This window comes from Oryzias melastigma, linkage group LG14 (genome assembly GCF_002922805.2).
Source record: "Oryzias melastigma strain HK-1 linkage group LG14, ASM292280v2, whole genome shotgun sequence".
Taxonomy (NCBI): Eukaryota; Metazoa; Chordata; class Actinopteri; order Beloniformes; family Adrianichthyidae; genus Oryzias; species Oryzias melastigma.
In genome coordinates this window covers 11,250,860-11,274,244 of record NC_050525.1, presented here as the reverse complement: position 1 = coordinate 11,274,244, position 23,385 = coordinate 11,250,860, and the positions used below count along the sequence as shown (strand labels likewise).

At 40.0% G+C, this 23,385-nt stretch overlaps 2 protein-coding genes across 10 annotated transcripts in view; both read right to left on the bottom strand.

Annotated features, from left to right (window-relative positions):
* Window positions 1–5,222: 5,222 nt before the first annotated feature.
* On the bottom strand, window positions 5,223–16,711 carry zc3h12b (zinc finger CCCH-type containing 12B). Of its 2 annotated transcripts, none has more exons than XM_024265863.2 (6): window positions 16,378–16,711; window positions 12,599–13,380; window positions 12,386–12,525; window positions 12,054–12,288; window positions 11,800–11,906; window positions 5,223–11,717 (listed from the first exon to the last, which is right to left on the bottom strand). In XM_024265863.2, exons 2-6 carry the CDS (start codon window positions 13,222–13,224, stop codon window positions 10,294–10,296), a joined length of 2,532 nt encoding a protein of 843 aa, XP_024121631.1. In that variant the 5' UTR covers window positions 13,225–13,380; window positions 16,378–16,711; the 3' UTR covers window positions 5,223–10,293. The 2 variants fall into 2 exon arrangements, with proteins under 2 accessions (XP_024121631.1, XP_024121632.1); XM_024265864.2 differs by having other exon boundaries at window positions 16,514–16,711.
* A 730-nt stretch (window positions 16,712–17,441) lies between these two features.
* amer1 (APC membrane recruitment protein 1) overlaps window positions 17,442–23,385 on the bottom strand; it is a 15,248-nt gene continuing 9,304 nt past the window's right edge. For all 8 annotated transcript variants that reach the window (XM_024265820.2, XM_024265815.2, XM_024265818.2 and 5 more), the window contains one exon: window positions 17,442–22,146. In XM_024265820.2, coding sequence (XP_024121588.1) covers window positions 19,102–22,044 — 2,943 coding nt within the window. In that variant the 5' untranslated portion in view covers window positions 22,045–22,146 and the 3' untranslated portion in view covers window positions 17,442–19,101. The remainder of the gene's footprint in view (window positions 22,147–23,385) is intronic.

Below are 23,385 nucleotides of genomic sequence, written 5' to 3'. Positions count from 1 at the left end.
AGTATTTCATCCGAGTTCCCCAATCTTCCACTTTCTGTTCCAAGAAAAGTCCAGAAAATCAGCAGGTTTGAGATTGATCTCGCTGATGAGGAAAAGACAGCCTTTACAACACATTTTGGTCTGTATTTGTTTCAGAGAATGTCTTTATGACTACTGTCTGGAGTGATCTTACATTCAAGAGATTCATACAATGTAGTTTGGACAACTTAGTGAATGACTCATCAATTTATCTAGATGATGTTGTGGTTTTCTCTCCAGACTTTGACAGCCATTCGGGACACCTGAAGGATGCATTCCATAGATGACACCAGCATGGCCTGGCATTGCAACCCAAAAAATGCAGTTTTGTCAATACAAGGTGACTTATTTGGGCCATTTGATCAATCAGAACGGAGTAGTCACAGACCCAGCTATGTCTAACACACTGACAGACTGATAGAGCCTGTGTGACATGTAACGTTATTCCCTGACTTTGCAGACAATCATTGTACTTTTACTTCTAGATTTTCCAAAACAGCAGCAACTTAGAAAGCTTTGACTTGCAACACGCCCCAGTCATCATCCTGTTCTGGCTTTTGCTGACTTCTCCCAACCCCTCAAGTTGTTTACTGATGCCAACTTTGAAGGTATTGGAGCTGTATTGGTTCAGGTTCTAGATAGAAAAGACTGAGTGATTGCCTCTGCAAGCAGAAGCCATCAAACCACTCAACACAATGGTCAAAATCATGGAGTAGCTAGCTTTGAAATGGCCTTTGAGAACTTCAGAGATCCCCTATATGGTTCTGAATCTACAGTTTTCACTGATAATTCACTGGTGCATCTTGAGACAGCCTGACTTGGAACTGTGGAGTAGGGATGGGTTGAACACTATTACACAACATTCTTGTGTTCAGAACATGAATGTAGATGGAGTGTCCAGGCTTTTTGAGGAGGTCACCACATGACGAGTGAAGGAAAATCGTGGACAGAATGCCAGTCTCTGGACCTAGATTTCTGTCAAGTGTGGAAGTAACAGCACCAAGCCAGACCTGAGGTATGTAATGGTGCCTCACAGTATTTGAGGGGATTGCTAAAGGATTGGGACAAAATTGAGTTGTATGACCAGGTCTGAACTGAAGGATATGGGTCACGGTCTCACAATGTTCCAAGGCAGGAAACGTGGAGCATATGGAAGGCATAACACAATGGGACGGGCCATCGCAGGGCTGGAATGAGTCAAGAGGCCTGCCACCAGTGAGTCTGCAGTAGAGCAGGGCCAATGGAAGAGTGCCAATAGACCTAATATGCTCATCATACCCATTGAAGTTGTGGGCCCAGACCATCTTTCCCTTGGACACCTTGACAACATGTACCCATATATCATGATTATGATTGATCTCTTCTCTAACCCTCATCCTCTCTTATGGGTGAGATGCAGAATAAATTATTATGTTAATGGAAAAAAAGTAAATATTAGAAATGAGCAAAACCCATATTTTTTAAAATTAAATATCTGTCACTTTCTTTCACATTTGAAAGAGAAACAAAAAAACTTTAACAGCCTTTGCAACCTATTGACAGTCAAGTCTCATCAAGTTTTGAAGATTTTCAACTTGATTATATATTTATCGATTCATCAGATCATCTTCATTCTGTTGTGAAATCAGTTATTTAATGTTTTTCCGGTTTCAGACTTCAAATGGGGCAAACCCTGCTGAAATACTCCACTTCCTGGAAAAAAAAATCTGCTAAGAAACATGTCTAGCTAATTCCTGTATACATTTGCCCTGTTAATAATTTTGCACTGTCAATAAAGAAGTGATTTTAGCTCCATGTTTTTCATCTTATGTCCTCGTTTTATTCTGCCATGCAGGCTCCATCCACCGATAACCAACTACAGATGTGGATGGAACAGCAGGTCTAGAATCCCCAAAAAGAAAAGAAGCACATTCTGTTGGAGGGGAATTGTTTTGTTAAGAATAATAAAAAATATAGACAAATTAGATAAACTGTTGCAAGTGGCTTATTGAACCTTACCATTATATATGTATTTTTTAAAAACAGAACCTTCACACATGCTGTGGAGCCACATTTGCAAGTGAAACCTGAAGTAATCACTTTTGAAAGTTTGAGTCAGGACATTTGTTTACATCGAGTGTTACATAATGTCACCCTAGAAGTTTGAGAAAACCAGTGAAGACCTAATAATAGTAATAAAGAATAAAATAGAATACTACTTTATTGATCCTGAGAGAAACTAAATGTTTTCAGAGCAATCCAAAATGATGGGCTACTAGAGGAGAATAAGGTCATAGGTGGCAAAAAAAAACAAACCAACTGCAGTTTAAGGTCGACTACGGTGGAGCCCAACTTAATGAACCGCTTCTCAGTCATCAGACTTTGTTTCTTTAAATCTAAAACTGATTTCCTAAAAGTTAACAGATCAAGTAGATTATCTTTTTTTCCCTCTAATGCATCATAAAGTTTTACATTAGTCATGTTAATGTGACCTGTGAGGTCTCATTGTACTTGATCCTTTTTTTTGGCCTTGGATCAGGAAGTCAGTGCCTGAATTCCCTGAATGTTTTCCATTTGAGAGTAATGTTTCTGAAGAATAAAGGACATCAGTATGTTTTCAATGACATTTCGGTATTTCTGAAATTACGTTTGTCCTATTTGGCTGTTGACACACACCTGGATCCTTCAGGCACTTTTTATTGGTTGTGTTAAAATGTTTCATTTTCCTAAATGAATGAAGTCTTTGTGACATGTCATGGTATTTTAATACAAAATGTGTTGTCTATAGATTATATATGGCAATGCATTTTAATTCATAAAATTTTTTCATAACATTATGTATTTTATTTCATTACATGGCTAAAGTACCTTTCACAAAAGCTTTAGTGCACATAAAGGACACACAAATGAAGAGCGACTCTCCACTCCATTGCACCCCCAAACATCACGAGTTTCCTGTTTCTGGTTAAGTGACTGAAGACAAGACTTAACTTTTTTAGATCTCAAGGTCAGAAATGAGTCATGACATGTGTATCTTGCCTGCTGCTCAGTTTCCTTTCCCATAAAATGTGTGATCTTTATGTCTATATTTAAACAACAGATTCAAATCTCTATGCATGCAGGAGCTGATGCTGAGTGTGCTCACAGAAGACACGTGGAAAACGATGTTGACCTGAAAGCTGTTGAAAGTAAAAATGGAGAGACAGCAGCACTGAGTGAATGAAGGAGTCAGCTGAAAGTGGCTGCTGCACAGCTCTGAGACTCTGTTGCATTTGTGCGTTGACTCATCCGCGATTTCAAAGGCAGAGCGACCTCTCTGTCTCGGGTTACTGAATGAGCTGTGCTGGCATCAAAAGCAAGATTTGAAACAACTCTACAAAGGCGAGCTACTCGATGCAAAAAGCAGTTACAACTGTGTGATCATCTGTCATGAAGGTGAACTGAGGGACAGTCTCAATTACTGGTATAAATTAAGGTTCAAATTTGGTCTTTGATCAATTTCAGCATTCAGTTTCTAACATATTTAGCTGCAGCTGCATATTTATTTTAATTAGGAATAAAAGTCCAATTGATTTTATAAAATAAGAACAGTAAGTTTAATTTTAATTTCAGCCGCTTTAAAAAAAATATTGTTGTATTTAATGAAATATCTGCAGCTTTTGAGCCATATGGCCAGCAGAGGGCATGCATGTGCTGTGCCACTTGTTACACCTTAACAGTTTCTGGATTAGTAAGATGGTTGATTAACAAAGAATAAAAAAAATAAAACAAAAAAATTGCTTTTTGTTTTTTTAAAATGAGGCTTGATGCAAAAATTGCAGTTTGTTGACATTTCCTCTTAATCAACCTATTTTAAAAAAATATTTCACTAGACAACTGAAAAGGCTTGTGACATCTAGCATCAGAATTTACTTTAGCGTTTTTTTTATTTTCATCAAACATTGTTCCATCACTGAGCAAAACTTGCATCCAATCACATATAAGTTGATTCCAGTTTTTGCTTCAAGATTTCAAACTTGATTTTCATAGTCCAGTTTTGCTGTAGTTATGACATTTTTCTAATCAAAATTATGATTATTTTTTAATTTAATTAGTTTTGTTTGTACAATCTCCCTTTTATAAAATGCAACTCAAAGAGAGTAATTCAGCACTAAAGTACCTTTTGAAAGTCTGACTCTTTCAGCCACAGAATAATTTTGTTTTGAGCAATTCTTTTCATTAAAGGTTTTTCATATTTATTATTCATGACAGAACTTGTTTTTCTTTAAATAAGGTTAAAACTCTTAAATGTGAACAATTATGAGGCATTGTTAATCATCCTGAGCTTGGCTGTGTTACACCAGGAAAATATCCCCCAAACCATGACATCACCACCACCAACCAGATGTTTCTGTAATAAAGCAGGATGCATCTTTACGTTTCTGCTACTTCTGCCATATTGTCACCCCAATGTTTAAAAGGCAATTAAAGTTTAAAACAAACCAGGTAAGACTATTTTTTAAATGATCTGTCCAATTTCAGTAATCCTGTGTGACTTACAACCTTCAGCTTTGGAGGTTGGTTAGGTATTTTGATGCCCACCATGAGTTGGAGCTGGAGCTCTGCAAATCTGGGTTGAAACCACTTATTCCTTTTCTTTCCTCTTGAACCTCCCCCTCCCTTTATGCCAGGACTTAAGTCGGGCGTTTTCACTCACAACTACCTAATTTCCCTTTTTTTGACCCATTATCTGTAAAAAAAAAAAAAAAAACTGAAACTAGTTTTGCTTTCTGTAGCCGTCAGACCACTCAGTTTTCCAGATCCTCCCGTCTAGCAGCAATACAAATGTATTCTCTGTAGAGGACATTTCTGATGCTGAATATTTCCCCACCACTGGATACGACTGAATTAACTCACTCGGCATCTACAGAGGACATGTGGGGCTTTTCAATTGTACCAAATGTGAAGGGGTGGGACTCTAGGAAATGAAGTTTTTTGTCTTTGTAGCTGCTTTTATTTTTCTAGTCAGGAGGTAACCTTTATGATAGTTTTAAAATGATTAAAATTTCATGACTTTTCCAAAACTTTACAAAATGTGTAATTTTTCACAAACTTTTCAAGTACCTTGAAATTGCGTTTTCAATTTCCAAAACTTTTCCAGGATTTTCATGACTGTACGAACCCTGATGAAAGATAAAACATGAGACATCCTTATTGTTTTTGGAACAAGAACAAGAGGAACAATCTGTTTTCAGCAGAATTTGTCTTTATTTATGGAGAGAAACACAGTTTGTCATTAAGACTTACATTTTGTTTGAGCCCACAGACCCAAATAATCATATTTTATTTCTATAAAAGCAATGCCTTCCAGTCAGTGTACAATACATTACTGCAGATCATCACAACACACAAAAATATGCTTTACATTTCCCTTTTTTTGTTCTTTTCTTGTTGTTTTGTTTTTTACATTGTAGACCAAATGTCTACTCGAAATGAGAGACTTCTGCATCCCTCAGTTTTAAAAAACCAAGTGTGATTTAAAATGTTTGTCACTAAACCTGAGTATTACACTGTATGCTTCGTATGTACAGTTGTTTCTTTTAAATATGTGCACCCATTATCGTGGCATACACTGACAATTCCAAAGCAAGACACGCCTGTACCAACTAGAACGAGTACAATATTGTGTACAGATCAGAAATCCCTTTGGTTTTGATTCTAGCTAACAGCAGATCATCAATAAATCATCCTGACAATTTTCAGTCTAATCGTCATGACAACGAAGCTGATCTGATGCCAACTGGTCTCAGATACAGAATCTTCTTAATGACAGCAGTCAGTGGACAGTTTAATAGCAAAAAAACCCCAACACACGGCTTGCTTGAGAACAATAAGGATTGGTCTTTAAATAAACTGCACATATATGCACTCCTGAAAGTCTGAGCGAAAAAAAAACATAGTAAAGAATTCAGTCGGCGTGTCACCGCCATGGCTATCCACCACTGATCCACAGTGAAGATCCCAGTGGGTGACATTAAACGGCTTGTAAACATCAGCCTATCTTCTGTGTGACACTTCTAAGAAGCTTTAGTCCATCACCCTCACTCGGTTCCTTTTTTCTACTCCTAATCTTCTCAAGTCTGCAAAATTATTTTAAAATACAGATTTGGTTGGAATTTGACACCGTTTGACAAAGCCACCTGAAAAGAACTTTGGCATGTTTTATGAAGCAGAATATACCTACAGCGATTACATTTCCATTTAAATAGCATAGACGTCTGCTTTTCAGAAGAAATAGATGCACCTATAACAAAGTTACGACACACAAATGACCTAAAATATCCAAACAACTTGTGTTACCGTGAATTCAATACACACACTTGTGTGCTTCTGTACAGTGGGGGACGTGAGGCCTGCTGCACACAGAGCGTCTGTGCACGTCTAGGTAGCACATTGTTGTCCTCGTAAATTGACTACTGTACCAAGTAAGAATAATTACATACCAATGGACTACTGTATACTCCCAGTGACACACGGTGTCACAAATGTTATGGCATCGACCCCAAACCCCACCCCCGCACTTAAATAAAACTATATTCATATTGTACATTTCATATTTTGTTACATTCAATGTATAGATACAATTTGTATCAACAAGCAAAAGTCAGTTCTAGACATTTGTGGCTTATGTGTTTGCGGCACATTCAGAGAGGAAGGAGGGAAAAGGAGGATTTGTTCCCTTTAAGGAAATTTAAGCATCGAAAGTGTTCAATTTTTGTCTAAAAGTTAAGGGTAGTGCTCAGAGAAAACACTATTTTTAGTAGAATTAAATTCCAAATTAAACTGTCAGTAAATGCTTCAATTTCCAGTCAAAATTAAGAACCCAAACAGTAAAAAAAAATCCATCTTGGGTTCAGATTAGTTTTCAAATATTGTGTTTTGAATAAGAAATGACTGGCCGTTTAGCAGTCTGAAGTGGAGAAAAAACAAAAAAAGGATGGCGCGCAAACTTTAAGCCAAATGCCAGAAACAACCTTGACAGCAGCCTTGCAATCTGATTTGTTTCATATGAAGAAACATTTAGGCAGTTTGTTTCACCTTCTCATGAACAGACAGACGACCTCAAGTGGCCTCGTCTTTTTCATGAAAAACAAAGTTAGCAAAGCCCAAACTTCATTTGGGCAAAACACATTCAACTGTTTTTTTTGTTTTGTTTTTCCTTTATGTCTGTTCTTATACGACGGTTGTACTTAAACATTATAAAGAAATACATGTTTTTAAAGCGCCACTAATGAGACTCAGTTTGCCTCACACAATTAGCCATCAAAGAGTAATGCCACTCACTTAAAAGAAAAAAAAAAGAAAAAATAAACTACAAATATAATAATAAAAGTCATCAAAACACAGTCTGATGCTGCTTAGTTTATAGAATTAGATTTGGACAAACAACTTTTTTTCAAGAACTACATTAAACAGTTAAGCATTCCCCTTTAAATGCATTGAAAGCATGGTCCAGCTATAAGGGTTCACAACCTGACTGTAACGTAGCTAAACGAAGGGAGCTAACCTTGTAGTTTCTAATCGACATGCGCATCCTTTGGCCGCAAAATTCAAAGCGTATTTTCATAAAATCCTGTCCAAAATGAAACATGAGTTCACCCTGATAGCTCACTCTTCTAAAGATGCACAAACAGAATATACATAGAAGTACAAAGATCTTCAATGACGTCTCCATACTTTAACTATACATAGTTAACTTCAAGGTACTACATGTTACATGTAGAGTGTTCACAAAATATATTACTACTAGATAAAAGTACACTCTTGTAGTCCCTGCTTTCTGGCAGGAAAACTCATTAAGTTAGAAAATCAAAAGCATCCTGAGAGCAGTGTGCTGCAAGGCACAGCCAAACACTCGCACGCTCCGTCACGACTGCCTGCATGCGCCGCGTGTTTATGCAGACTTCAGCAGTCTCACTCAATCACTTCCACAATTTACTCGCAACCTTTTTTTCTCATCGTGTTGATCCCTAGTACTTTACAAGATACCACAATATTTAAAACACATAGCAAAGTGAAAACCGTGACAGCCAGACCTTTGCATCCGACTGATTTAACATCCGGTAAATATTCAATCCGTTGCATAAATCCTTGTGCAAACTTTTAACTGGGATGGCTAACACCATTTCAGTCTGGTTCCTCTTTCACAACTTGTCCTTTTATGTTTTGTTTTTTTTTCTTAAGTTGAAGGATTCCACTACATTTACATGCAAATAGGAAATCGTAAGTGTCAGAACAAGTTAAGGCATAAATGGATGACAATATCTGTGTTGAAAACTAGTAACTGCACTGCCTCCACAGTTCAGGGTTAGCTATTTATCTCTCCGCCGTGTTGTTTTTCAGTTAGACAGGTTAATTATTTGTCGATGCAGAGAACTAATCCACCTGTGCCTGTTTCAGGCCGGCTGCCAATCAAGCCACTTAAGTGCATGTAATAAACAAACCTCTCCCCTGAAAACAAGGGAAAGTCCATCAGAACTACTCTCTCAAATCAAGATTTGATTTTTGTTCTCACTGAAAAACAGCACAACAGATCTGAAAACTATATAAATATTCAAATATTGGATGTAAAAATCAGAAATCTGACTGTACATCCAAATAGAGATGTAACTTCAATTCAATGAATCCTTCAAACTAAACTGAATATGTATAATACAGAAATTCAGAAAGTCTCTTTTTTGGCATTATTTAGCAGCTTATAAATAACTCTGAATAATGGCTTTTGTATGAGAATATGTACATAAATATGTGCACGTGTACACAAGTCAAATCCGCGTTTTGTGCACAAACTCTACCAAAATAGTAGCTTTGCTAGGTGAGGCTGAGAAAATATATCTTTTTAGATATGGTGATAGTGCTTTACATTTTGAGTTTCAATGAGAACCATTTTCTCTGAAACCGATCGGACAATGACTAAAGCGTGAGGTCATTCAGATATAAGGCCATAAAATTTCGTTTTTTTCATGCTGTGAGGTATGCGTCTACCTCCCTCTCACTGGACTTCAGAAAGAAATGCACAAAAACGAGAGAAACAAAAACCATTATTTACAGTAGAGGCAGTCCTAAGCAAAGCTGTTCGTAACTCCACTGCACTGAACGACTCCTTTCATAACACATTCACAGGGCCTGAGCAGTCTTCACAAAAGCTTCACGCTGAACGGAGTCTGATGTGTCCCTTCAATACAAGACAAACCTAGATGTGGCCGAGTGGTTTCTTTGCCTGTTCAGAGTTAGACTCTCTCTCTAAAATAACTAAAAATTAGTTTTAAAAAGCATAGATAGCAGGTTAAGCCTCCATTAAATAGTATAAGGAATGACAACATCATTTCTAATACATTAAGTTACTAAAAAATATTTAAAGTGACTGTTTTATTCCACTTGTTTCATAAATACTTCTTTAAAGACCCACTCCAATGAAAATTATATTTTCAATGTTTTCTACATGTTCTTCTGGTATTTTGTGGTCAAAATGTAGGCTTAAAATTGTATTTCTGGATTCAAATCATTGTGAATCAGGAGCAGACGCAAAAACACAATTTGAAAAAGCTTGTAGGTGTGATGTAGAAGCTTCTACGGCAAGCTCCCTGCTCTGCTCCATTCTGATGCACTTGAAGACATGGAAATGGATGATGGGAAGGGGGCGGGCTTAGTCTACGACTTAAGTCCCACCCACTACTTAGAGGTAAATTTTTAACAAACTACTGCAGAAACTATGAGCCAGAAACTGACAGTTTTTTACATTTTGGCTATAAAACAGAAAAATCGTAATTAATAATTTTAAAATAGATCAAAAGATTATCAGAAGGTTAACAAGATGGAGAGTGTTTTTCTCTTAAGTATTATTAAACTTATTTTTTAAATTAGTTTTCTATGAATCACATAAAATAATCTTTTATTTAATGCTGAACATTGCTTTAGATGAGCACTACAGATACCTAAAGTTAAAGTGACTTTAAAATGTTGAAGAATTCCTTCCATAAATGCAGTGAAGCTCAGGAGGTATGAATGTGTTATGAAGTGTTTTATATAAAATACTGGTGCTTTATACTTCATTAAAAAAAAAAAAAAAACTCATCTAAGCTGAAGGTTTCCTCGTATGTCATCTCAGTGATACATACCCGAATCATCAAAACTCCCACCAGAAAAACGTGACAATTAGCTCCTGAGGGCAGATGGTGCACAAAAGCTGCAACACTGAAGAAGGGGCCACCCCTGCACAGAGAAAGCTCACTTCCCTCCTTTCTCCTCAGCTGCTGCTCAGTGGTTGGACCTCAGTTTAGTGACGATGACTGCAGCCAGCTGTTGAGGATCGGTCAAATGCGGGTTTTTCTCCATGACGGCGTGAACGATGTAAGCAGGAAAGATGTTGCACAGGTTCCTGTATGTCTGGTACTGGTGGTCCGGGACGACCTGATGCTCCTGGTGCTCGGCTGCAGATGGGGTCTCCCATGGCGAGCTCCAAATTTGTTCCATCTTGTCTGGCATGCTGCGAACCATCACACGCTCGCAGCACGGCATCAGGCTGTTACTAAGTGGATATGAGTGATATCCAAAGGACTCGTTACCGCAAGGCAGAGGGTCCCAGCTTGCGTGCTGCTCGCGGCACAGCGGAGGTCGCCTCTGCCTCATTGGGTTACTGTCATATAGCCTTGAGTCAGAAACACTGTCCATTCGAGTCATACCTAGAGAGCGCGTGGGCTGAGAGGACAAAGGGGGGAGGACGTTCTGAGTAAGTGGGTAGTCTCCGGGACAGCTGGACCGGGCTCCCACTGCAGCGTGTTGGATGTGTGGCGCTAGGTGAGCTCCAGACTGCTTCCGGGAGCACTGCTTGGGCTCCTCCGGTCCGTAACTCTGAACTCTAGTCAGTGCTTCGTGGCGAAACCCGTGGGAGAAGGCTTGCATCCTTCCCTGTGCAGGAGCCTGCTGTGACCCCTTCATGCTCTCCTCCAGACTGCTGTCCATGGAGCTGGGGTACATGTCCCCGTAAGAGGAGAAGGAGTCGCTGTTGGAATGGCTTAGGCAGGACTCGGGGCAGTGGCTGGGGTTTCTCTGGTACACATGCTCGTGCTCCATGCTACAGAAACTGTCCACGTTGTGCATGCTGCTCATGCTCATGTTTGAGAAATCACTGTGGAGTGAGTAGTATCCGTGATCGCTGACGGAGTCGTACTTTGGGAACGGTTCACTGTAAGTCATGGAGGCGCCGTGACTATTTGTGACTAAAATTGGGGGATACTGCACGCTGGACATGTGCTCCAGTGAACTGTGGGAAAACTGCAGAGAACCAGGAACGGGGCTGCTGGCTGATCGTGTGTTCAAGGCCCCGGCTGCGTGGCTCTTGGCAGGCTGCATGGTGGGCACGCTGAGGGCAGACACGAGGGAAGGCACTGAATTTGTCTCGGACTTCCTTACGATGGAGAGTGCCTCTGGAGGTTCACAGGCCACTGAGCGAATGCTGGGATCGGACTGGCGCTTGGGGGCCACGCGTTTGGCTTCAGAGCTGCTGTCCCCCTTTACAGTTGCTGAACCGGTGCCGCATTTCGCTAAAGCTCCTTCACTCATCGTTTTCACCGCAGATAATTTGGCAAAGGCTCGGAGTTCATCCGCCACGGACCGCAAAGGTTGGTTAACACGTTCTGGATGATAGTATTTACACTTATGTCCATATGTGCACTTTTTTCCTGGTTTAAAGAAAATAAGAGTAGTTTACCAAGATGAACATTTTAAATCAAACCATAGAAGTGTTAATTAAAGGGTTCTTACCATAGGGACAAGGTTGTTTTTTGTGCTCTGGAACAACCGGTCGCTTACGGAGAAAATTTTCCAAGCTTGGACCATGTCTTCCCAGCGGATCATCAGGTGGCATAAACCTGATAAAGCAATATTTTTTAGATTAAATGAATAGATGTTAGTCCACACACCAAGCACAGAAACTAACATGTTCATATTACATCACAATCTGAAAGGATTTGACATAATTCTGGACACATTTTCTAAAAGGCATCAGAGTTTCTTACTTGTCATTGACAAATGAATACATCAAGAGACGCTCTTCGATAAACTTTTTCCACTCTGGTTTCTCGTTTTGCAGGTCCCTGTAGTTGTCGTTTGACACAATAATTCCATCAGAATCATAAGCCAGCTTCACTATGAAGCGATCATCATAGCACACCACCCTCCTGCCCTGAACTCTTCGAGATGGGGTGAAAACCAGGATCTTCTCCTTCTCCAGTTTGCGTAAGATTTCTTGATCTGAAAGAAGATTCGACAAGTGAATGACCGTTGAATGTTTTCTCTAGCAAGTCAAAGAGTTGACAGATTCGTGAAGTATCAGAAGTACTCGTAGTACCTGTGATTAGAGCATCAGGTCTTGACTGCTCCTTCCTCCAGGCTGGAACAAATACAGTGATGTCTTTGTGTCCTTTATCCCGAAACCATTCAACAGCAAGCTGGATACCACGACAAGAGAATACCTCTTTGTTTCCATGGCTGGAAAACAAAATAAAATGATTAAAAAAGGGTGAAAAACATAGAATGAAATATTTGTATTCTAAAGTCTAACCTCATTGCAACGTTTGAGCCGTCAATGACGATGGGCCTGAGGTTATCAAAGGTATCCACAGAATCTTCTTCCACTGAAACTTCTGGACTAACAGTCTCTTTCACACATGGGGGCCGTGACGCTGGAGCGGCTGCGCTGCTGCAAGGCTGAGTTTCCGGCTCTACTTTGTTTCCGAGTCGCACCAATTCAGCGAGAACATCGTTAATGAGTGCCGCGGCTCCTAGCTTACTGAGCACCGTCTCCACTTGCTCTCCAGAATAGCCCAGCTTCAACGCAAACTCAATCTTGGTCTGGTACTCTCTTTCACTCACAGGTTTAACCCCTGACGCCGTGCTGGTATCGTCCTCACGGAGGTCTTGGACAGTGCTACTCTGGGAGAAACTCGGCCGGTCGAGGCACGGAGAGCGGCAGAGCTGACGGTGAGGTTTGGTGACAGCCAGCGGTTCTCTTCTTTTACTGCTGTTCGCCGGAGCCCTCTGCGGTTTCTGGTCTTCGGATTCACTTTCTGAGCTGCTTCCATCCTCCGACTCCTCAGTGGCATGCTGGGCCTCACTTGAGTCAATGTTCTCTTCCCTGCATGGGCGTTTTTCCATTTTGAGCTTCTCCACCATGGACCATGCTGTCATCACGTTTGTCTTGACAACTCAGATTTCCACCCCATGTTTCCTCACCTCCACTGCAGCCAGAGAATCATAGTCACTTCAGCACTGCAGGACTTTTTACGTAAGACCGAACCAATATGGTCTCCCCCGTCTGAATCGGCAAAATCAAATTAGGCGAACCTGCAAAAACCAAATTATAGGAAAAAAAATAGTCAATATCAATAACAGTGTTGGGCTTCAATTTATTTTGTATTTTTAAATAAATGAGAATAACAAATACCCTGTGTGTGCATCAGCATCACACCCCTTTTTGTGCAAGCAAAAAAAAAAAGTACTTCACTATTTGGTCTTACTGTTTAAACACTATGCAAAAATATTCAAATACAAAAATCTATAAACAAAATGCAAATAAACAGACATAAAACTATATTGCTGTTACTTTAGTTGGTTTTAAATAAAAATCACAGGAGGGTACAAAATGTTCAAATGGACTTCTGAAGAACCATGGCCACTATGAACATAAAATTCTAGCTGGTATCACACCCAAGGTTTGAGCCAGACACAGTGAGAATGTGAGTTAGCATAACCTGAGATGGTGTGGGCTGAATAGTGCATCCCTGCGCCTACAGCCCACTGAAAGACTATCAGAACTGAATTCTACAGGGGGAGAGAGGCTGTAATGGAAAAGCCGTGTGCTGCTTCACGGGGAGCCTGCAGTGCAAACCAAGCAGCACTGTCAGTTTTTGCTGCGCATGAACACGGATAATCAAACTGAATCTCCATAAGAGGTGCAACAGTGAACGGAACGCATTAGAAACACTTTCCCCAGTCTTAGAGAGAGTAGAATGCAGCAAGCTTCAAGCTTCAAGAGGCACAGCCCATGATGTGGGTTGCTTAGCAACACAGCCCTGTCATCAGCTAACTCCTTTCACCAGTCACGACTAACACAAACACAGCTCATCATCTCTTCTCATGCAGCCAGTAAATGCAGAACACTTGCACTTACACTACAACTCTACACTAAAGCTCTCCAGGTTGCATATTTTTGTAAAAACAGCCAATATTGCCCGTTTTACGTTATTACCTGCGAGAGTACTGACCACCCAAAATAGGACAGGGCACTTCACACTGCAGCATAAACATTTTGCCATGCAGTGCCATCGGCAACAACCGAGAGAGATGTTGATATTTGTGATGCACAAATCAGAGTAAAAACTTCAGAGACAATAAATAAGAATTTTTGATATATGTGCTTCTAAATTCTAAAAACAGAGTTACATGCACAACTGACTGCAGCTGGTTTGACCAAGAAACAGACGGTTATCTCTTTTGTATTACTTATCACATAACTAGGTGAGAACCTCTACATCTTCACGGCTTACCAACAAACAGCTCTAGTTCATATACTCTAATGCAATTGAGTGACCAGAGTTTTCACTAAAACAATAGTTAATTCAATCTATGTCAAAAAGGCTTCAAGTCCACGAGGATTTGCTTCATAGCAACAAGTGTAGAACGCTATTCCTTACTTTGCTGCCCTTGCACAAAATCCAGAAGCGTGACAGATTCAACTTTGTAAATTAGTTACTGTACCGCTGCTCCAACAAAAGATTACAGCTTGCATTAAAATCCATCTACCTTCCATTTTAAAACAGAAATGCTTTAGAAAAGCTGCTATTTAATTCAGCAACACCTTGAGTTATTGTTATATCACAACAGCATGTGAAGAAAACCAACTTTTAGTCCATTGAGATGCACTTTGTAGATGCTCTAATACAATGTTCATGAAAGTGCAACAACAGGTACCTTCCCTTTCTATAAAAAAATTTAAACTTCTGGGACAAAAATAGTAGCACGAGAGATAATTCAAAAGACCCTTGCAACCACTGATGCATGCAGTAAAACCCAGATAGTGTCATAATGGACAAAAATGATAAATTCTATGGCCTCCATAGCTTCTTGCTTTTTAGATCAATATTTTTTTTAAACAAAACAACCCCCAAGAGTTGATATTTTAGTATAGAAAAAATAAAGGCAAAGCATTACCAAGCTATGCACGTGTAGTGCTGGAAATATTTTTTTTTCTTTTTTCAAATCACTTATGTTGTCACATTTTGCAGGTTGAATACTTTTTTTTGTTACAATAAATAAATAAATCAGATCATTCTTATTTTTCAGTTATGATATTAAAATGTTCTTAAGTATTTCAAAAACAAAATTGCTACAAAGTTGATAATTTACATTTTTTTAATAAGTATATCTGAATAATGCATTCACATTTATCAAAGAAAAGTAAGGGTAAAGGCAACAGCTTCCATTATCATATAGATATTTAAATTAAATACATTCCAGTCTGATCAACTTTCTTGAAACTTCATGCAATGCCTATTATGAGAAATCTCTGAGCTAACACCGTGTGGTTGGCAATTTAATGAACGACATGTGAAATAAAGATTTCAAAATAAAACTTGATGACACTATACTAAGCAGGAGCTAACAGGACCGGGCAAAACGAAACATTGACGGTGCAAGAATGAATTATGATATATTTTAGTGGTTGATTTCAGTGTGAAAACACCATTAAATGCTGATGTTTGTGTCAGTTTGCATACCCGTCCTGCTGTTTCTGTCAACTTTGTTGGTCTAAGTAATATTGTAATGATTAATCAAACAAGTTGACACGTCAATGAAGAAAAAAACCCTGAAGTGTTTATCTCTTCCTGCAGCATCATTAGTTGAGAAGCGTAAAAGGAAGACATGCTTAAGACCATGACAGCACTAGAAAATGCACATTAGCAACATTTTTTCCACAAATGCAACAAGAATTACACAAAACGTGACCTTCGGCATTTTGTCAAATAACTGCTTTGACACCTTTAGGCCTCGAGCGGCGGTTAGCATATGCTAAAACGATAGCCTAACATTATTTACACAACTCGGGTCAACACTTAGGGCTGGTTTAGCTTTACGTGTGTACCACCGCGTAGAAGTTGACATGGTAATAGTTAATTTAAATAGCCAACAACCAGTGACACTGTCAGGCAATATTAAGGTTAGCAATTAGTTCAGCTAAATACCGCTATCAAGCTAACACCGCTAACTTCAACGCTTGGAATGCTAACCTTAGTTAGCTTCAGTTTAGAGAATATCATGCTAACAATTTATTCGCAGAAATACCTTAACAACTTGAGATAAAGTTGACAGTAATGTGGTAACTCATGCGATGCGGAATCCGCAGGGAGACGTGACGGTTCTCTGCATTCTCTGACCGTACATCAGTGCCAATGTTGACTTCAAACGGTGCTCCTCTCACCTTGTTGCTGTCATCCTCCTCGCCTCTTCTAGTTGTCTTTTGCTGCCATTGGCGCTGTCGCAGTTTAGGCAGGGTTGCCAGATAACGACAGGGAAACAAGTAAATCACAACGCGAACATTTCGGGAGCCAGATATGTGAATCACATAAGTTTAAAATGTTTCTAATTGTTTCAATTTAGCATTTCTAGACACAGAAGAGAATAGCCATTAAAAAACACACACACAAATTTTCCAATTGTTTTTTCAAATGATAACCTAATTTATTCTTGGACTGTCAACACTGAAGAATATACAGTACATATCACGTTTTATTTCCCCACAATGAAGCTCAAACTAAATTATTTTAATATATTAGTGGGTTGCTATGTCATAATTGCAGTCCCGAAAATAAAACTTTTTTTATTATTCAATGTGATCAAAATCACATCTGAATTGATGTTATATTTGGCAGACTTAAGACTTTAAATGTATTTTATCTTAAACCTAAGCATTGGGGATGTCCACTTCAGAATTTTGATCAAAAATAAGCTGCCAGTTTCTCTGAAATCTATAGATCTTTACCTTTGTGATTTTAGGCAAAGATGTCTGAATTTTCTAGCTTGTCTTACTGATTTTCTACTTTTACATGATGTCTTTCAACCACCCCCAATTAAATAAATGACTAAGCTTTCAGTTTCTCCTTCAAATTATTGTATTAATCAGCCTGTAACAGTTAAGGTGACTCTAAAACTATGTTCCTAACAGAAATCCCTGAGGTGTTTTTATCCATAGCATTCAGATGCAGAAAAATTACAAGTGTTTAAAATATGAATCAAAAACCAAGATAATTTGAAAGAAAAATATTACTACTCAAGAACTGGACTAAAGTGAAAGCAAATTTCAGAATAGTTCAACCTTAATTGTAGTAAAAACAGTCCAAGCCTGAATGTAAAACTTTGATATCATGTTTATTCTCTTGTAAGGCAGTGTTGTATTCAGACATACAGCAAAAGATGTTCAAAAGTAAAATAAAAATTGAACTAAGAAAACGTAAACACAATATTGCCATTTGTAACAGCCAAACTGTACATGATACAAGAAATAAGAAACTAGGGCTATAAAGACAGTTAGACATTTTTCTAATATTACACAGACAGAAAAATAACACTCCATTTTAAAAGAAGAAAAAATAGCTTATCTTAATTGATTTGAAATTTAACCACTTATTCATCCCTCACATTTACTGAAATGCAGTTTTGAAGAGCAAGAGTTTCATCTGAACCTTCTTACTTCCCAGGAGGTGGAGCTATTTCAAATTAAAACCAGAACAAAAACAAAGAAACAAGCGCAACACAAATAAAAGCATTGTTTTTCTGAGCTAAAAAAAAAAGCAATCCCAGTCCATAATCATGTGATCTCCTTCATGATTCAATGTTTAACTGCTTATGAGAAAATTCATGAATATTTCCCACACAGGGGAATTTTAGTGAGAAAGAAAACATGCTAATGAGTCTGAGCTCCCCTGAAAAACTGTCAAAATGTAAAATGAATATTGGAGTTGACATTGTGAATGATAAACAAATCCTATACCTACATCTCCAGCTATTTACCATGAACTCAGTGGAAAAGCAGAGCTATAAAGAAGAACTAAAAGAGCCAAAATAGTTTTAATGCATCTAAAACCTGAACCCACAGGAGCCAAATGATTGTTCAAAACCGATTTAAAAAATTGAATCTTGTGCCGTTAAATTACATATCCCTATTGTTGATTTTATTGCCAGCTGAAAAAGATTGAAATAAAAAAGGTCCACTTCCTTTACCGACTATGCTTGAGTGAAAGAGAAACACAAACCAGCTGTGGTGTGTTGATCTGTCAGACACAAATGTGTCTGGAATTGCTGACAGAGGAAGCGAGCCACAGATGAAAACACAAGTGAAGACCTGGTGGTGAATTTACAGGCAGGGATCAATTATTTAAACTTTATTCCGCATATTAGGCCTATTTTGTTGTTTGACATTGAAAATGCACAGTTACCCGTCAGAGCATCTTTTGTCTGAAATGTTTTTAAAATCAGGTAAAGAAAATTCAAACACCTGGAATTATATGGGATGCTTCTGTGGACTCATAGCTTTGAGATGCAGTAAAAACAAACACAAGCTGACATTAAAAGCAAAGCATTCATATGTTCAAAAGGCAACAGGCGCAGCAGGGTTGTACAGCTGAAGCCAGGCTGATGATTACCCTCACAAGCGAGTGTGGCATCGGTGCAGAGACCTCAATGCCAAGGCTACAGGTGGGTTAAAACATTCTTGTAAAATTCAGTAGCTTAATGGTTACGAACTTTAATGGAAAATGAAACAGCTGCTCCTTTAAATTATTTTCATCTACATCTATGAGCCCTCTGTGCATGGAGACTGGTACAGCACAAATGCAGAAAACCGGATGTTCTGGACATCACTTGTCAGTTTATTCAAGCGGTTCAACTCCGCTTCCTGTCAGAGTGGACAGCTCCTCCATACATGCGAGTGTGCAAACTTTTTTTTTTCCTTTGGACAAATATAAAAAGTGATTGCTGGCATTTCTCATCCAAACTGTGTGGCAGATTCTTTCAGTTAAGAGCGAGCTCAGGAAGCTTGCTGCAAGCCACAGGGAACACCCCATCGTTTGATGTTTCGCTGAGGACGGACGTTTTATCTTTAGACAAAGCTCCCTTTGGAGGACTCTGAGGAAGGCTGCCACCTTCTGCTCTGCCTTTGCTGCTCTGGTTGAAGGGTTTCAAATTGGCAGCAGGGTTACAGAAAACACGATCCCCATGATCCTGCTCTGTCATTCCAGCGTAAACCAGGGTGCCCTGAGGTCCACAGGAGTCTGACAGCAGAGCGAAGTGACGCTGTCTGCCGTTTGAATCTGAATTGTGCGAAATGAAATCACAGCTAGTGTCGTCAGACACAGTAGTGCAAAGATGATGCGGCTTGACGTCAAAAAAGTCCCCACTGGAGGAGTGATGAGAACTCGCACTTGGGGCTTTTCCAGTGACGTCTTCATCTGTCCGGGGATGCCACGACGAAGACATTATTCCATTACCGTTTCCAGCTTCTGAGGCCGACACAACTGTATTCTTTTTGTAGTACGGTAAAGAGCTTGAATCCTTTTCCAGTCGAGAGGAATAAGCAACAGCCGCCCTGGATTCTGTGCATACATTAGGACCTTCAGTGTCCAGAGATCTGCTTCTCTTATCATGGGTTAATGGGTGAGGCATGGACTGGCAGATTCCTATATGTTGCCGGGGGAGACTGGCAACGGCCCACGCATTGCTGATCAGACTGTGATCATACAGATCAAACATCTGATAATCACACTCAGCAAACCCATCTTTTTGAAGGTAGCTTTCCTCAAACTCCTGATAGGGTGAGGAGATGTCCTCCTCTAGGTCCATGCGCATCTGCTCATCATATTCACCCTCATTGTGCATATCCACCACGTCGAACGTCACTATGGGGGGTAAGGCCTCCATGTTTGGAGTGAAAGCAGAACTCGTGTCCAAATCGTCCGCACTGTTGCTGAGCATTTGAGTGTGTTTGTTGTAATCTTCAAGTGCTTGTGAGAAACACACCGTCTGCCCGTCGTCCAGGAAGGCGGTGCACTCTTCAGCTGGGGAACTCTTGTTTATGTACGGTAAAGCCACAGGTTTGTTTTCTTCAAGATGCTCCTCTTTAGGTCCGCAAAAGGTTTCATAGTCTGGATGAGTTGAGCTCCCGAATGCTACGCTGCAATCAGCGTTTGTGGATATTCTCTTTTCATTGGAAGTGAGCACTTTTCCAGTTTCATCAAAAATGTCCGGTGCAGCATCTTTCATGTTTAGTGACGTTTGTTGTTTGGAATTAGTGTTTTTTTTCACTCTGATTTCCTGTTGGCTTTCAACATTTTGCGTCAACTCCAAGGACTTACTGCACATGCCCGGACTCTCTAGAAAACTCTCTTCGTATAGTTCAGCACCTATTCGTAAGCGATTCATCTCGGGAACAAAGGCAGCATCCGTCTCGTCCCCTGGCTCAGACACAAAGGTGCTCGATTTGGAATTGGGATGAGATTTGTTCTCGTAATGAGGACTGATCAGACTCTCATCAGGCGCAAAAAGTTCATAGAGGGCATCTCCGCTGTAACTGTCCCTGGGTAATCTGCCTGCTCTTAACCCGTTATCTTCTTCCTGTCCTTCCTGTGGTCCAGGGGTCGTTGAGTCATAGTAACCCTCATCGCTATTTGGAAATGACTCCTGATGTTCACTTTGAGGAGTTAGGGCATCGGCAGTGGAGGAAACGACTATACCGACAGCCTGCTGAGCACTGTTACTGTTCAATGAGCCCAAATTGTGAGAACTAGTCAGCTCATTTGTGTCTGTCTGGTCTGGATCACAAGCGCAGCAGATTTCATCATCGTTTCCCCAAAACTCCTGAAGGCACGTCTCATCGAAATCCTCAGGCGAGGCCATTTCTTCCCCACCGCCTTGGTAAGTAAGGTAACAGGAAGCCCTCTTCCCTCCGTTTCTGCTCCTCTCTCCAGAAACAGTGCTGTCTGTGATGCTGTCGTCTTCCTGATCTGCAGTGATGTCCCCACAGCCAGTCAGCGAATCAAAGCTCTTCAACGACGCCACATCGTCAAACAGCAGGTCGAGTCCATCCGAGGAGCCTTGAGGAGTTTTCGACTTCAATGCAGGCCTCGTCTGAGGCTCCACACACGGTGCACTAGAATCTACCAGGGTCTCTTCGTGATCAGTGGAAGCTCCAGCTGCCGCAGCAGCTTCCTCCAGCAGGTCATCATGCTGCGGACCACCCAGCTCAGACTTTGGTCTTTCTTTCTCTGCACTGTTCTCTAATTGCATTACATCTGCATTGCTACATTCAGGACCAATGGGAATGCCACATATCATGGCATCTGTGAAATCAGGCACATCAGGTTCAGATCCCAGGCACTCAGTGACAGGCCGGCTGTCCTGGACAGCGGCCACCTTTCCCCCAGACTGAGGAAAGGATATTGCAATCATTTCTGTTGTATCCATGCCAGCATTTCTCTGACCTCTGCTTTGCTTAAAACTCTGAAAGAGACTTCTCAAACCCCTTCTGTGTCGACCGAGTGTCAGTGATTTCTGCTGATCAGCGGAGTGACTACATTCGTTGTGACAGCTGCTTTGGAGCTCTGCACTGTGGTACTCAAAAGCCTCAGCCGAGGAGCACACATTTCCCAGATGGTCTGTGTGGCTGATGTTACTTAACCCGTCGTGGGTTTTGCTTTTGCTAATTCCTTTCTTTGATGACCATTTGCTTTGATTTTTACTACGGCCCCCAAAAAAACTCGGCAAAATACAGATACCTTTACGAACTCCAAAAAACGTCAAAGCGGTCTTCCTGAATTTCCCGGTTTTCTGGGATTTGACTGTTGCATTTGTCGGATCTGACTGAACGTCTTCTGAGACGAGACGTCGAGGGCGCACATCAGCGACCGCAGGAACATCTTTGGGGTCTTGATGCTGCTCCTCTACCTTGCAGTGAGCCATGACTACCACTTTTAGAAAGACAAATGCGGAACAGAAGTCATCACAGACGAGGTTTAAAAGTCAGCAGAGGGTGGGACCACACCGAGCTCCTCCCCATCAGTCCTGTATGAAGAAAAAAGAAATCAGTCAGTGAGAGGTTTCAAAATGACCTGCATTAGACGATACAACATAAAAAGAATAAAAAAAAAAAAAAAAGGCAGCTAGTAGATACTCTAGTGCAAGGATGCCCAATATGTGGATCGTGATTGACCAGTAGTGTGGGTAGATACCAGGTCATCAAAAATAAATGCAAATATATATTTAAAAAAAATGTTGTCAGCCAGTCATCCTCTTAGCTGTGAAGTACGTCACTTGACATGCAGAACAACTAATCAAATATTCTCTGAAACATGCCAGCGCACGTGTGTTCAACTACACTGAGCACCACACTTCACATGCAATATAGTCTTTCTTCTAAACATCATGAAGGTGCAATGGAAAGGTGTGAACGTTCAGTGTCAGACTGCTGACCGTGGATGTAGCTGCTACTGTGCTAACGGCCCGAGGTCAGAAACATTATGTTTGTGTCTGAATTCCTTCACTACTCACTATATAGTGCATGACCAGTATATAGAGTTGTTGTCATTTTTGTAAAACTGTCCAAATCTAAACTGAGTGCCTTAGAAATTTCTCAAGCGTCTGTGAAAAACCAGGGTGCATGGATGCTCACAAGATTGGAGAATATTGACCACAATGCATTGTTGTCAGTCACTAAAAAACCTCAAACAGAAAGCTGAGACCATGTCCAAGTTCCCTCCCTCAACTACTATTAAGCAAGTACCCAGGATTTTCAAAGAAATTTAGACACCATGCTCACTACTTTTTTTTAAGCAAATATAATGGATTTCCAGAAGTAAATACCAGATAAAAAGGAACATTTTACAAAGAACGTTTATACATAAATTGTGTTCTAATGATGAAAAACTTGAAAAATTCATATAAAAATTAATTAAAATACCTTTTTCACCAAAAACCATTCAAACACTATTCATCATGTTCTACATTCGCTAATCTAGTGAGCATCCATGCACTCTGGTTTTTCGCAGAGACATCTGGGAAATTTCTAGGGCACTCAATTTGGAGTTGTATATTTAGACAGCCCTACACTATAAAAAAACTATATGCAGCAGGAGTGTCAAACTCAATCATATAAGGGGCCAAAATCCAAAACACACGTTAGGTGACGGGCCGAACAGGATAAACATTAATTGAACACAATAAAACTAGGTTTTTAAAACTTTAAAAACTTTTTTTTTACATAATTATGAACTAGATATATAGTATTACCTGCGATAATGCTAG